Genomic DNA, 15432 nt, shown 5'->3' on the forward strand with positions numbered 1-15432 from the left:
ATTCATTTCCTGAGTTCCCAATTTATATCCTCAAAACCCTCCTCCAGCTGCTATTTGATCTGCAACCCAATTAAAGTACCAGTCTTTCTTCCTGTCAAGACTATCAGGGGCATAAGTTTCTTTTTTGTGGAAAGTTACTTACACAATGGTTAAAAGGATTCTTAAACTAGGAATGCTCCCTACATGTATTGTCTGCAAGGCATGACCCAAAAGGAATTCATGGGAATTTTATAGGTCAAATACTGTACTGCAAGGAGAAAGAGGTAATGATAATTTCCCAGCACCTGCTTTCAACAGCTGGGTGCTTATAGCAATCTTCTTTATATTTAACAACCTGGTGTTTCTCCTTAGACTAAAGAAGCTATCGGAACTCGGATATTCCATGTCTAATTTGATCACTCTAACTGGTACACTATTCGGTGTAAGAGGGAAAATGAACACCATTGTGTTTTGGGGCTTCCTGACAAAAAAAGAAAGAACTGATAGGATTAATCTGCCCAACTTTGAGTGATTTCAGTTATGAATCCTAGTGGAAAGATTTATGTTCTTCAAGCCAAAAGTGAGACGCTTAAACATTCCTCTTGCTTTAGTATTTCTTACGGATTAGTATAGATGGCTCCACTCAGCTTGCTGGCATCTGCAGATCTTACATGCAAGTTCTTAACCTCTCTCTTCATTTCTTCATGGACTGTAGGCATGCAACTTGATGCTGAAGCTTCTACCAAGTAATAAACACATCTGAAAGTTAAACACTGCAAACTTGAGCCCAAGTTCCACTGTGGATTAGACTCCAATCATATTCACATTTCTATATATCTACTACATGTCTGCAATATAAAAATTAAAATTTGATATAAACAAATGTAACTATTTTCTACTTTCTTTTATCATATATAACCGAGTCCTTATAATTAATCACTAGCCATATGTCAGCCATTGTTTAATATTTTTTTATCTGCCATAGTGAAGTTCAGACTACAGTCTCGTGCTTTTTGGTAGAAAGCATTTTTTGTTAGCAGACTGTCATTGATAAGGTTTTGAAAGTGTAACACTGCTTTACTGTTGACTCTAAAAACAAAAAAAAGCCTCTGGGATGGATCCCTAAAGCGTTACTTTCTTTTTTCTTTCTTGTGCATTACAGACACATGCTTAAAAGTAATTTATTCTGTTTGTTTAAAGGCAGTATTCTGCAGAAGACCTCTTTCTGTTCCACCTTCTGACTTCTGTTCTCTCAAGCATTGAGCCATATTCATTCAAGCTCCTGTGGTTTCGAGTTAGAAATCATGCTAAAGCAGGTAGCAGTGTATTTAATGTCGTTTATTGCAGTTTGAAATTAAAAGTAGCTTTAAAAAATAAAAACATTTTTCATTTTGAGTAAATCATACCAATAGGTATGCTATCCTTTTGATACTGTTTATGACTGCACTGCTGCTACAGAGCTAGCACATGACAGCTGAAATACTAGTATTTTTGTTCTTTACAGAGTCAGCTAAGAGTGGCTATCAACACACAGAACAGATTTATTTTCTATAAATGGTTTGTCTTTAATCCAAAATTAAATATGCCATGTTACATTTTTCAGTAGATCATAAGGGGAAATAATTTTCAACAGCTGACATTGCAGTTTAGCAATCGTGAGAAGAAAATAGTTCACTTGCTTATTGTATGTTAGACTATTGTTTGTGATAAGAGGTAAAAATCATGACTCCATGTCAGATAATGCCTTGATATCTGGATTGATAGTGTTAGTGATTATAGCTTATAGTTTCATGTCAGAAGTCAGATCATTCTGAGAGATGGGAAATTTTAACCACTGTATATAAGATACCATATTACCAGAAGGACCGACTGTGAAGATGAGAAAGGAAGCAAGGACATGGTCGTATCTTAATTTTTTCTAGAAGTGAACCACAGTCGCATACTACCACTGATTCCCAAAGGAATAATGGGTAGAATATTCTTGAAGCCTGATTCATTCTTTCTTGAGCTGTCAAAAAGTAAACCAAATAAATAAATCTTTTACAAGAATGCAGAGTAAAATAATTTTTTAGAAAAATATTTAGAATTTCAGGTCTTAAACCTGAAATCACTAATAGATGTGGCTATCTTTACGTATGTAAGCATTGTCATTTCAGTAGAACTATGTACATCTAAGTGACTGCAGAACTAGCTCTCAGATAGAATCGGAAATACCTCTGGCTCCATGTGATCCATCACTTCCACAGGTAGGATGCAGGCTTGTGGAAGAACAAACAGGTTATTTTTTAGAAAAAAACTAAACGATTGGGGAGCCTAAGTCCCATTTTAACTTTTGAATAAGTGTAAGATAACAGGAAGTAGATCCCATCTCACTAGACAGTGCCTGAAATTTTTCTCCAAGTTACATAATACCTGGGAACTTAAAATGACAAGAGTAAGATTCTACTGAACAATCAAATGTAATGAAAAATCAATATTGGAGACTTAAAAGCATAAAAGTAAATAGAAGGAAAAAACTGATAAGAATAGGTCACACAAAAGCTGAAAATCTAAAATTAAATATTTAATTAGAACTCTGATTTTGCTTTCAAGGTAGGTGGCATTACACAAGCTATATTACAATCTTTTATAGTATTTATTTTTTTGCCAAAGAGAATACTGTTTATTTTTAACAGGCCACTTTAATATTAATACATGTGTAATAGGATCAGAACCGAAAATTAGCTAAAGATGGTAAATTTTACATTATTGGGAAAATTACAATTTTTTGTATTGTAAAAACATTTATTTTTAACAATTTACCTACATTAATCAAAAAAGTACAGCATATTTAATAATTTTACAAATTCTTCATAAAAAATATATCTCTGTACAAAAAGTTCTTTTGCACCTACTTCATGTCACAGCAGCATGTAGTGAAATGGCAAAATGAAATACTGGTAATGAAAATTAGATTGACTTGATCATAATGCCGACGTTCTTCCCCACCTCCCCACCCCCCATTTTTTTTTTTTAGTAACAGCTTTTCTTTGTTTACAAAATATTTTACACAAGAAAAAAAATTATTGCAGCTAGCCTGGAGAAAGGCAAGATGTGTGATACAAGCAGCAGTTTTTAACAGCTTTGAAGCACATAACCTGTTTTTAAAAAAAATATATAGTATGTATTATTGGCCCATCATAATGATCTGGTCAACACTGGGGGAAAAGTCTTCTGCATATATCTCAGAAAGGAGATTTCCTGGCTGCCATTATCTGGCCACTGCACAACATTTTAAGAGTCTTGTTCTGATAAAGCACCATATATAAGTACATGCATACACAAGCCCTCTGTAAAATAACTTCAGGAGAAAGAGATCCAACCTGAACAGAAGACTCATAGTGGAAAAGGAGAGGCTTTTGAAGGATGCAGATAGAACTGATAAAACTACAAGAGCTTTCCTTTACTTGGGTTCCAGTCTGAAGTTCCTGTTTTATCAATACTCCAGACAAACATCTTATGATAATTTGTCAGTGTGCCCCAATTTTGAGTGCCCCCACACACTTGGGATAAACACTCCTTACATAACCTCCCCAAAACGGACCACTGTGTAAAGGATTCCTAGAATCTGTGTTCTCTAACACAAAGGATAAATTAATTTAACTATTATTTCTTCTGGGACCTTTCCTCTGACACATTCCTTGGTGTTCACAGTGAGACAGGTCACTGAAGAACACACTATAGGGGTAGGAGTAGAAAACATCAATAACAGCTACTTAGCTAAAATTTTGCACTTGTTTTCAATACTCCATTTTTTTTTTCTGCCTTTGCCACTACAGAAAGACTTCCAAAGCAGTAATGCCGATTTTGAACACCTGTCAAAAACTTTAATCACACAACAGCTTCCCTCCCTGGCCCACTGTTCCTACGGAAGCTCTTCATTTGCAGAGTGACTTCCTCTACATGAGGGAGGATCAGGACAAGAACTTTGATCCGATGACTTTGTTCTTTCTCAGGAAATGCAAAGGGGTCTGAGATGTGACAGGTAAATGAAACTTACTGCACAAAAAACTCAGAAACAAACAAAAAAGAAAGCCAAAAACTACTAACAAAATGAACAAGGAACTGACGGGAAATTATTATTTATTAAATTTTCTTCAGAGTTTCTTGCTCATATGAAGAATATAACAGCTGGAGGCCCTAAAATACTGTATTATATTGCTGCTTTTTTTAATCTAACAGATGCAGAGTTGTTAAGCTGACCAAGGGTTATGTTTGAAATTTTCTTTGCATTCTGCAACATTAGCTGAAAAACCTGTTATTTGGCTTACATTACCTTTTTGTTTTGTGTATAACAGCCAGACCTACACACATATGGAGTTCAGAAATATTTTTCTACAGTTTTTGATAGCAACTGGACATTAGGACAGTTTGAAATTCAGAAAACTAAACCAAAAAAAACCGACAACAAAAAACAACCCTGAATTTTAAAGGAAAGAAAAGCAACTATCCTGGTTTCTGAGCTCAACATGTATGACTAAAACCAGATTTTGCCTCATTATTTCCTGTAATTTTTTAATTTTAAAACTCAGTTTAATTGATCTGCCCAATGGCATCTTTTTTGTTTGTCTTCATTCAATAAAACCTGCAATTCTAAGCAAATGTTAATGATTTACTCAACCATTCATATTTACAAATGTCAAACTTTCTCTGTCAAACTGTGTAAGTACAAAAGCAGTAAGAAATGTGTTTAAAAAAATCTGAAAAGAAACAAAAAGCAAAGATAGTTGAATATTTCTCTTTGTTCAAAGTAGAAACTGAATGACAGCTTGTTATAGACAATTTGCATTGGGTTTACATATGCTACTGTGATGTGTTTTAGTTCCATGTAACATCAGAAAATGATGTCATATTACAGGAAAAAATGGGAAAAATGCAAAAGGGAAGACTGTATTATGAGCACAGGCTCACAGGCTTTATGAGCTATCTAAAATAAATTACTATTCACATTTGTACATGGTAAGCAGCAATAGCTGCTAACCCCCCTGCTGTTAAATAGTATGATACTGACAATGGTGATCGATGACTGATTTCAGAAGAAAACAATAGTGGCAATGAAAATTTCTTAGAAATGGGCTCTTGTTCTGGCTGAAAGTCTCCAGGGACTTGTAATCATGTTTAGAAAGAAATTCAGTCAAAAATTAACAAAATAAATATTGTCCTCTGTCGCACAAGATTTTAACTGGTGCTAAGCATGGGGCTCATAATTTAATATTCCAGGCAAATTTATTGTGGAATGTTTTGCTTGGCAAAGAGTGAGTGAATGTCTATATACAATGAACAGTGTGTGGAAACCCTGTATATCTTTTACCAGTCATCCATAACACTCTAGTGCAAAAAAATTGTGCATTAACATTTCGCAATATAACGGCCGATTGGGAAATTGACAAACTGCCCCGTGTGTGAGCTACACCGTAACTTTCTTTGATTTTAGCATGATTTCAATGGTAAAGCGTTTGCAGGTGTATGCAACCTCAAGGAAGTTTGTCTTCTCCTTCAAGAGAGCTTTATTTCTTCAGAATATTCTCGGGGATAATCAGTGGTGCTATCATTTGCCACAGTACTCAAAGGATTTATCCAAGTGCCCAGAAGAATGCATTGAAAGGCATCCAGCCACATACAAATATGAAAGTCTGAGGCATTAAATATGACAAATTGACATGACTCGGCAGTCTTCCTTAAAGTGTGCCTTGATTTGAAGCAGATGCAGCCAGGCATTTTGATCCAACTTTAAGATGAAAAAATATTCTTTGTCTGATCCCCAGAAGACTGACACGTTTTTACCAGAAAATTTAGCTGCATGTAGGCTGACAGAAGATGTTAAAGATTACAGCAGCAAAGCCAAGAGAAGAAGGGAAACTGGTATATGGCACCAAAGGAATTACTGCTTGTCCATCAGAGGTATGGCTATGAATCAGTCATATTGGGCACTGAAGGCTATACCACTGTACAAACCGTGTTCAGAGTTGTATCAAACCTCACAGCCTTTGCCTCTGTGGGTTTTAAGTTTGTGTCATACATGGGATTTTCAAATGAAGCCTGTCCATTACTGTTTTCATGTCCAGCATACCCATTGTACTGTACTTTTGGTCTTGTTCTGGGAAAAAAAGACAGGAAATTATCATTAGTAACCCTTAAAAAGAAACATTCTGCAATTATTGCAAGTTTCATCTATAATGTTTCCATTGTGTCTACATAAGTTGCACAAGTCTGTTTAACAGTGATTAAAGGACATGCATAAAGGATGTTGCAGGGACTTAAAAAGTAAGAGAAATCTGTCTGGAAGCATGAAGAGAAGAAAACAAATTCCTAATGGGCAAACTGATTCTATAAAGCAGAGAGACATTGTAGGCAAATTGTAGGTATGCATTTGCCATTCTAAAAATGTCAAAAGAATGACAACTTTGTAGCTGGTTGTTAGTGCCAAAATTGTCAGCCAAAAGTAAAGCAACGTACAACAAAAGTACAAACAAAAGTAAAGCTGGAACTGATAACATTTATAATATTTTCTGTCAGTAGTAACAATTATGATATTTTCTGATGACACTTTCATTCTTAGATTGCTAGTCTGACCATAAAGAATCCTTACATGGAATGGAAATGCTTATTCCAGAGTTACTAAATTAACATCTTACCAATTTCTAAATATATCCTTGTCTTTCTAAAGTATTTATATTAATGTCAAAACTACAGTAGCAGCTTCAATAGGTGAATTTGATTTGATCATCATTAAGCATATTGTAATTGACTTTCCTGGACATTTGGGATTTTACCTACAGTGATTTTCACAGTATACTTAGGAAGGCAACTGGACCATCTGTGCAAATGTTCCAATGAAGATCAATACAAAGTGTCCATTTAAAAGACTTGAATGGAGTAGATGACTAGGTGTACATAGAAGGATGAGAGTGAGTAGCTCCTAATTCATCCTTTTGATAGCATCTTGGGTTTTAGATGAGATAAACACCCACAGACTTTATTGACTCTAATGTTTTCAAGCAGAGGTAGAAGGAATGGTTTAGTAATTTGCTGCTATCAGCTGTTTATTACTTTTCCAGAGCAGGAAGTTAGCATTGCACCACTAAAGTGCTGTAATAGGTCTCCTGGGCACCACTAAATCTAAGTCAGTGCAAAGTCAGCCAGCTTTAATCAGGCAACTCTATGCACTAACATAGCAAGCGTCCAGAGTATGTTGCACTGATAGTGGTAGCAAACTTCTGATAAAGGTCAGTAATTCAGTTATTCCAGATAGATATGCCATAGCATGTCTGCTTACCTCCATAAATACTTCCATCAATAAACACTAATAAATACTGTGACAGAGATTTTATATGTCCAAACATATGTAATCAGATTGATCAAGTCCTAGCTAATATTCACATAAATTTTGACATTTTAATATCAGAGGATAGAAAGAATTATCTTCAAGTAACCTCTCGTCTATTTTAGATAGTGTTTTACTACCATAAAGAACATATCAAAACTTCAAGGATGTTTACATTTTTATGAAAAGTTCTGTTAGAACACATTAAGCCAGTAATTAAATGAAAAATAAAACATAATTGTGCAGACTTTCTGCTACATCCAGTAAAGTGATATCCTATTATATTATATTTTACTACTTTCACCCTAAAATCTCTTAGCATCGAAAAGTATCTAAACAAATATACAAAGATGGTCCAGCATATAATTTTATGCATGTAATTGAAATAGGGCAAGAAAGTCAATGAAGGAGTGCAAAATGTAGATGCTTCTTGCTTAATAAATGTAAAACAATTTAGAAAAGAATCTCATAATAAATAAAATTGTCCCCTAAGAAGACCTTCAATTTCTCTGATATAGAGAGCCTCTAGGGGCATAGCTACTATCACACCATTGGGAAAATTTCATTTTGTTATTCTGGTTGTTAAGGTAATTTTGAGAAAGTCCCTTCAACAGTCACAGATTCTGTTCTCTTTCCTTTGGAATGTCCTTTATTTGGAAGAGAATAAAGGTAACCTAGAGTTACTTTACATCAGTAATCAACTTGTTGATTTTCTGATGACAATATGACACTGATAACGTCTCTAAAAACTGTGGTTTAATGGAAGAAATTATTTGAAAATATAAAAAAGGAAGAACATTCTTTGAAAGATTGTTATGAGTAACATCTCCTTCTTCAAGTATCTGAAATGCATTTAAATTCGATTAAGGTAAGCAGAACTGCAATGCTACACCAGCAATACCATAAACTTTGGGATTACAGCTGCCTGTCTGAAGACTAGGTTTTATGTCCCTTAAATACATATATATTTATACTAAATAGAAAACATAATATCCGCTGCTCATGTAAGACATAACAAACTTCATAGAATAAACTACAAAATGTACCCCTATGTCACAATACAGTTTCATTAATTTTTTCTTAGTGTTTGACTCCTCTTTCTAAGAGCAAAGGGTCAGCAATGTTCCTTTTACATTCCACCTCTTTGCCTGATCTGAATGCCTGTGCTTTCATGCTGCTGTTTAGGTTCGCCCCATTGCAGAACAGGAGCAATCTGAGAATGCAGGTCTGTAGGCATCAGAAAGGCATCTTACAGTAACATGTTCTGAGACAGAGTTCACAGCTCTTCCCAAACAGTTTTTTCAACAAAAGGCTATATGACATTTCAGGACATGTATCATTTTAACTGAAGTTCACAAGTTCAAGCCCCACTGCAATTTCCTTTTCCTAAATCGTCTAATGCTGAGGTAGGTAGATAGTCCAGTCCATCATAGAGCAATGGTGGACTTCAGTTTGTCTATGTGATTTCTTATAATCACTAAATACTTTTGGTGTCATGATTATAGAACAAAAGTTTTAAAAGCATGTTATTAAAAATTGTAATATCTGTTAAACACCATTTTGCCAACTGTAAATAACACAAGGAGGTCAGAGGGTATTTTAGCTCGATATAAAAAAATAAAAATTGTTGCAGAAAGCTCCTGCCAAATAACACTCAGGATGAACAAATGTTCAATAGATACATAGACACCAGCTTTTAAGCCAAATTTCATAGAAGATGGTTGGATATATTCTATTACCTAATGACACATAAAAGTCTCACAGGAGCTGAAGTGATACCAATTTTAGCAGTATCCACTAGCTTATTCAGCATGTACTCTAAGTAGTCTCATTATGGGCTGTTCCCTTATGGGATTTATGGATTTTTCAGCTTGTATAATTAACATTCATAAGCATTTTGAAAGCAGCAGCATACATTCAATTTAATAAAGCATTAAAATGAAAGAATGAAACATGTGACCCGAGATTTCAATCTGATTCAGGCTAATGAACCCAGAAGGTTGATAGTTTTTCGCTCCTTAACACAGTGACTCATTCTTCTAATTGTTCACCATTAAGAACTGCCCTGCACTGAACCCCTTCATGGGAATACTTAGAAATATTTGTCTTTCTAGAGAAAATATATTCTTGAGTGCTTTAGTATTGTGTTCTCTAGTTACACTTACCTATCAAAATTTAAAAAACAATGCTTATTAAGTTACTTAATAAATAACATTTACAATACCTGTGTTTGTAGAGGTAAAATGCAAACCCTGATAATATTAGAGCAAAGAATGGTACCAGGATGGCAGCTGCCACAGAACTGCTGTTTGTACCATAATAGTGATTTGAAAGGTCTGTGTCTGCACTTAAAGGACCTGTAATGAAACAAAAAGGGCAGAAATAAAATTCCCAGGTCTTCTATCTCACAATTCTCTTTTGTTCAAGACTGAAAGAAAATAAATAAATTATAATATAAAAATATTAAATAAATAATTCTATTTAAAATCATGAAATAAATAGCATGCATTTTTACAGTATGTCTTGTTAATAACACTTAATGATGTATCAATAACTATCAAAATGATTTAAAAACAGTATTCAGCAATTAAAATAATTATGAACTACATTTCTCGTGATTCACCAATGTAATAAAATTAAGCCATTTATCTTCTACAAAAAAAATATTTAATACCGCAAAATGTATTCTATGCTTGCAACCCTAATGTTCAGCTGAGAAACAAGCAGCAATGCAAGACCACATCAGACATGAAAAAGGAAGAGAGCTAAAGTAACTGCAATAAACAAAAATGGTTCTGCTTGGCTCAGTAGAAGTCCCAAGTCTGTGCAGCTGTGTGCATGTCCTGGCTGCTTTACAACACCCTTTTAGGTGTGAGATACGAGCACGTTTTAGAGCCTGTGACAGCTGCGTTTGCACTGGGATAAAACTGAGGTGCAGAGAATGCAAAAGGAGTCACCTGTGGCATGGCTTCGCTGGGTTCCTGTTGTGGAGAAGCAGATAACCCCGACTGTAATTAATCTTGTTAAATTGCTTAAATAGGTGGCCAACTTGACAATTCATATTGTGAAGGATGAAAAATAATTTTATAGTGAAACATATAGAAATTTTTCATAGAAAAAAATATATTTTGAGATCCAACTCTGTGTTGCCAGTTTGAACTCAGAGCTCTTCAGAGGATCATATATAGATCCTGTCCAAGGAGGAGAGACCAGGACAGAGGGAAAGCACAGAGATGATGGGGCTAGGACAGATATCTGGGCTTGTTATTCCCGGATATTTTTGCTGATGCTAGTAGAGAATAATAGGAGACACTGGTGTTTTCCACTCAGAAATGCTCCAACCCACCAGCACACTGTCTCAAATGCCACGATGCTCTAATTGATAGCAACAGCATCAACCAGTCTTTTTAAGACTCTGGCACAGAGCAGTTATATAGCAGTTATATAGCAGAGACACAGCCATTGCACTGCTTTTCTACTAAAATATCCAAATAAGTTGCAAAACTGAGACAGAAGCAAACACTTCTCCTATGATTTCTTACAGTTCAAGCTCAACGCAAAAGAGGAACAAGGTAAGTTTCTGTTCTGTCAGACATTTTTAAAACTTACATGTTTCAATTGATAATATTATAATACATTTTCTGCAATTCATTTTACCAAAAGTATTAAATTCCAGGAAGTAATTAAGTTCCCTTTAAAATGAAGACAGCCCCCATAGGAATTTCAGAATTGACAGCTTTGATCACTAAACATAACAAAATACTATACTTCACATTTTTCACTGCCATGATCTTCTATTACATTTCAGACTCCTGTATTTTTCTCTGCAGAATTGGTGAAGGCAAACCTTTTCAAATTAATAAACCGACTACTGTGGTAGATGGCATCATGTTGTGAGCTTTATCACATTATGTTTTAGAGTAGAACCAGTGTATTATAAAAATCTTTGGACTTTAGTAATCCAATATTTGTCCCAACACTCAAGGTGTGGAAGGCCTGTTGGCAAGATTTGTATTTGTATTGTATTGCACATGTACTGGACATTCTCCATTAATCTAAATTAAAGACAGCAGTTACCACAGTTAAGAAAAGTTTCAGAAATGTTAATTTAAATTTTTCTCCTTTGAATTTTTTATTGGTTAGAAGTCATAGAAGTTTAAAAAACTTCATGCAGTTATCAGTCTTCATCCTTTACTATGATAATCCCCAGCTGTTTTTCCAATTATTTGGAGTAATTAATAAAAAATATGGTAATAATCAAATTCATTGTGGTCAGCTAATATCATCAAAAGCCTGGAAATAATATTCTCTTATTTAAAATTCTAATCAAGAACTTTACAAACAGAAATTTTTAAACAAACAGAAATATATTTGATCAACAAACTCTTAGTTTATATCTCAAAGCTATTATCATGGCACATACGATAGATACATTTTAATGTATAAGTAGCAGAAAAATTACAAAATATCTAAGTAGAATTCAGCTAAAAGAAAACAGTAGTTTGAAATTAATAATAAGCAATTCCTGGTATGCAATTTTGGTATGGAATTTTTTGAAAATTTAAATACAATTTTTTTTGTGTAACTGAACATTTAAAACAAGGCACAAACTTACATTAAGATAATTTCTTTTTAAGTAATCTCTGTTTGATAACTGACCCACATTTAATACTTAGTATTCAAAACTCCTGTTGGATGTAACTGAATATTCTACAGTTTTTTAATTACCACATTTACGGTAACCAAGCTTGAAATTTTTAACTGAAGTTTATAAACTTTAATTGGCCTTGAGCAGTGTTGACCAGGTTTGAACCGTGCATTGGCTGTACTGAGTTTTTGCCTTTATACATACTAGAAAATAGTACTTTTTATAAGAAGAGCATTTCCTTATAATTGTTTGGGTTTTTCAAATGCATCTCCCCTGTAACTCCTAGCCCAGGGTTTCAACTGTCTGGTATCTGTATGGCATGGCTGAGTTTTACTAAGAGAACTGCTGTTGAAGTGGGAGAAAGTATGACAGCAAAAGCCATGCAAGATAAGAAAAGTAGAATTACAGGTAGAAGAGTAATTTCTGAGATAAGGATGGTTATCAGCTCAAGGATTTAAGAGAACAAATAACGACATGGAAAGCAAGTCAGCAGCTTCCGACAAGCAACAGAGGCTGGACCTTGTTCACCTGACTGATAACTGCTGGATAGTAAACACTCTTTGGGTACCTCATTGGGTGTGAGGAGTGTATTAATATATAGCCTCATAGCTCATTAGTCCTAGCTACCTATTTGTGCATTAGCTACTCTGAAGCCATAAGCATCATGTTCAGATGTAGAGTTTCTTCGTGAATGACAAAAGTTGTGTGAAATGGTCTGGAGAGGAATGATGATACATTTATAGAGTGAAGTTTAAAATTCACGTGTCATGATGTTCAAAGCTTTTAAGAGTCAATCATTTTCAGTAAATGAACATGTATTTCACAGCCATTGATCTAAAACATCACAAATGCAAATTAATTATTCCGATTTCATATTTCTTGTCAATATTTGTTACCTCCATCTAGACAAGCTAAAAAGTACTTTGGAGAAAAGGAAGGAAAGAGAAGTGGGTCATTGTATTTTCCCAGAGGAAATAAATAGAGGAAAATAATCGTTTGGTGAATTAAGTTTCTAGTCTCACAAAGCTACATTTTCATACAATTTTAAATTCCTGATTGGAATGAACAAAGCCAAGATATTAGAATAAATGTCTTCTAGAACTGTAGTGGTAAGGCACAGGCACTCAGCAATTACAGAAACTGAACCCAGCCACAGAGTTACAGCCTTTAGAGACCAAGTTATTAAAACATAACAAAACAAACAAAAAGCTCCCAGCAATGACTGATTATTTGTCAAAACAGGTTAAATAACTTGGTGTCACAACTTGGGCCCCTTAAGCAGGCTCAGATACAGTTCTAATTCTCTTGGCAGACTGATAACAGAGAACTCTTTGTCCTCTAGGTTATTCTCTAAGGCTACAAGCAAACAGAATTGCTTCTGAAAGAGGATAAACAGGACTTGGAAACACAAGTTCTTCCTGTTTTCGTATCATTAAGTTCCAAGACTGAGTATATCCACTGAGCCTGGTATTTCTCTAGTATTGTGTGATAGGGAATCCTTCATCAAACAGATTGGTCTTTCACATTTAACTGAGTATTTTTCAGTAAACGCTGTTCTTTGAAGTACACTTGCAGGTGAAGAATTTCTTATTACATTATGTATGCACCACTGCATGCATAGTTTATGCATACTTCTGGCTTAATGTAAAGGCAGCAAATAATTTAACTTCCTGAAGAAACAGAAATATGTTAACTCTTCAGCTGGAGGACATGTGAGATCATTACCTCAGCAGAATATTCATGAACAGAATAGATTTAAAAACCAAAGCAAGTTATCCTTGAATATGAGAGGGTATGGGTAAATATTATGACCTTTGCTGGCTGGAAATTTTCTGTTTCCTTTTAGCTGTAGGTTCTTCAATAGAGAACAAGCAACCTATAGACAATCAGCACCTATTTAGCAACCAGATAAAGAAATCTTCTAAAAGAGACAGTATCTGCATTTGTAGCAAGCTCTCTGCTGAGATATCAAAGCGGAAGACCAGAGGCCCTCAGCCTAGGAATGCATGTGTAACTTGGACACTTCAGCTCTTTCCTAGCCTTGGGTATATACAAACTGAGCTTTCATATTGCAACAGTGATACGAACAATGTTTTCCACTACTGTAGTATACATGTACTGAAGAAGGAAGAAACTGTCAAATTGTCATGCTGTTTGTTCTTCATTTACCCCCATGAATTATTCATTTCACTGCTAAAACACATGGATCCAAACTTTTATTAGTTAGCAGGTAAACGGGTATCTTTTTTGGCCTGGCTTAAGAAAAAAACAAACACAAAAGTACCCACACCCCACCTCCACCCCCCCGAAACAAAACAAACAAACCATACTCTCACTGTTTTGAGATATCAAAGGCTGCTGAACAAGAGAGATGCTTGAACAAATGTTGATGCTCTACTTTTACAGCGTGATTGTTAAAATCAGAAAGAAAAAGCAGCTTAGATATTATAGTGATAAGGATTACATGAAAGTACAGGCAGACAAATAACCTGTCCCACACAAGAGTTTTCTCTGAAGACTGGAACTGTAATCAGCTTCAGTAATTGGCAGTTCTTAGGCTGACTCAGAAGAGTAAGGTTTCAGCCCCTTGTGACTAAGCAGATATAGCAAATTGAGAGGTGGCCAAGATGAGCAAATTCATAGGATAACTGCTATTACAGCAGTTAATAGAGCAAAGAAATACAAGGGAGATTTGGCAGAACTTTAAAGGGCATTGGGTACAGCACCAATGAAGTTAATGGAACCAAGGCAATTTATAAAATGGAGATAGAGTCTGCTGCAGATACATTGGCTAGGCTGTCTCCTCCTCCAAGCCCAGTACTTTGCTGTATGTATACTGTGCTTTGACCACTCTGCAGTAGTTCCAGGATCGAGAAATGCAGATTATCTACACTTGGTATTTGCCAAAACTATTTAATGAGTAAATGTCTTGTTAGTTTTTAATGACAAAATTATTTTGTGGGTAAAATAAATATTTTTTCATCAGCTGCTGGAGCTCTTCAATCCATAGCTATAATATATACTTCAGTCACTCGTTTTGTATTTTTGACAGAAAAGTAGAACTCTATCTAAATACATATATGTTCTGAAAAGAATACCCGCCAGCAACAAGCACTCTCCAAGTGATGCTATTAAAATCAATCAGTGTTGGTTCTGTCCTTTTAATTTCCTATATGATTCTGATTGGAATTTATACATTTGAGCAGAAAATGTCTTTGCATTGCATGACACCCCAGTTACTTTCAAAAAGACATTCACAGAAAAGCAAGCAGTTGCAATGGCATTCTCTGGAAGAGCATCCTGTAGTCATCTTATTAGGTTGCTATACTAGAAAAAATGAGATAGTAACATGTTAAGCAGAATTAAATTGGGATTTGAACTGTATATTTCAAATATGCATATTTCATTATATTTTTTATAATAGCAATGGCATGAAATAAAC

General features: G+C 34.8%; 1 protein-coding gene across 1 annotated transcript in view; it reads right to left on the bottom strand.

The window, feature by feature from the left end:
• Positions 1 to 5955: 5955 nt before the first annotated feature.
• CSMD1 (CUB and Sushi multiple domains 1) overlaps positions 5956 to 15432 on the bottom strand; it is a gene marked incomplete at both ends in the record, with an annotated part of 1255958 nt that continues 1246481 nt past the window's right edge. The window contains 2 exons of the mRNA XM_081998094.1: positions 5956 to 6115; positions 9567 to 9699. Coding sequence (XP_081854220.1) covers positions 5956 to 6115; positions 9567 to 9699 — 293 coding nt within the window. The remainder of the gene's footprint in view (positions 6116 to 9566; positions 9700 to 15432) is intronic.

This window comes from Phaethon aethereus, assembly GCF_964289735.1.
Source record: "Phaethon aethereus genome assembly, chromosome: 3".
NCBI lineage: Eukaryota > Metazoa > Chordata > Aves > Phaethontiformes > Phaethontidae > Phaethon > Phaethon aethereus.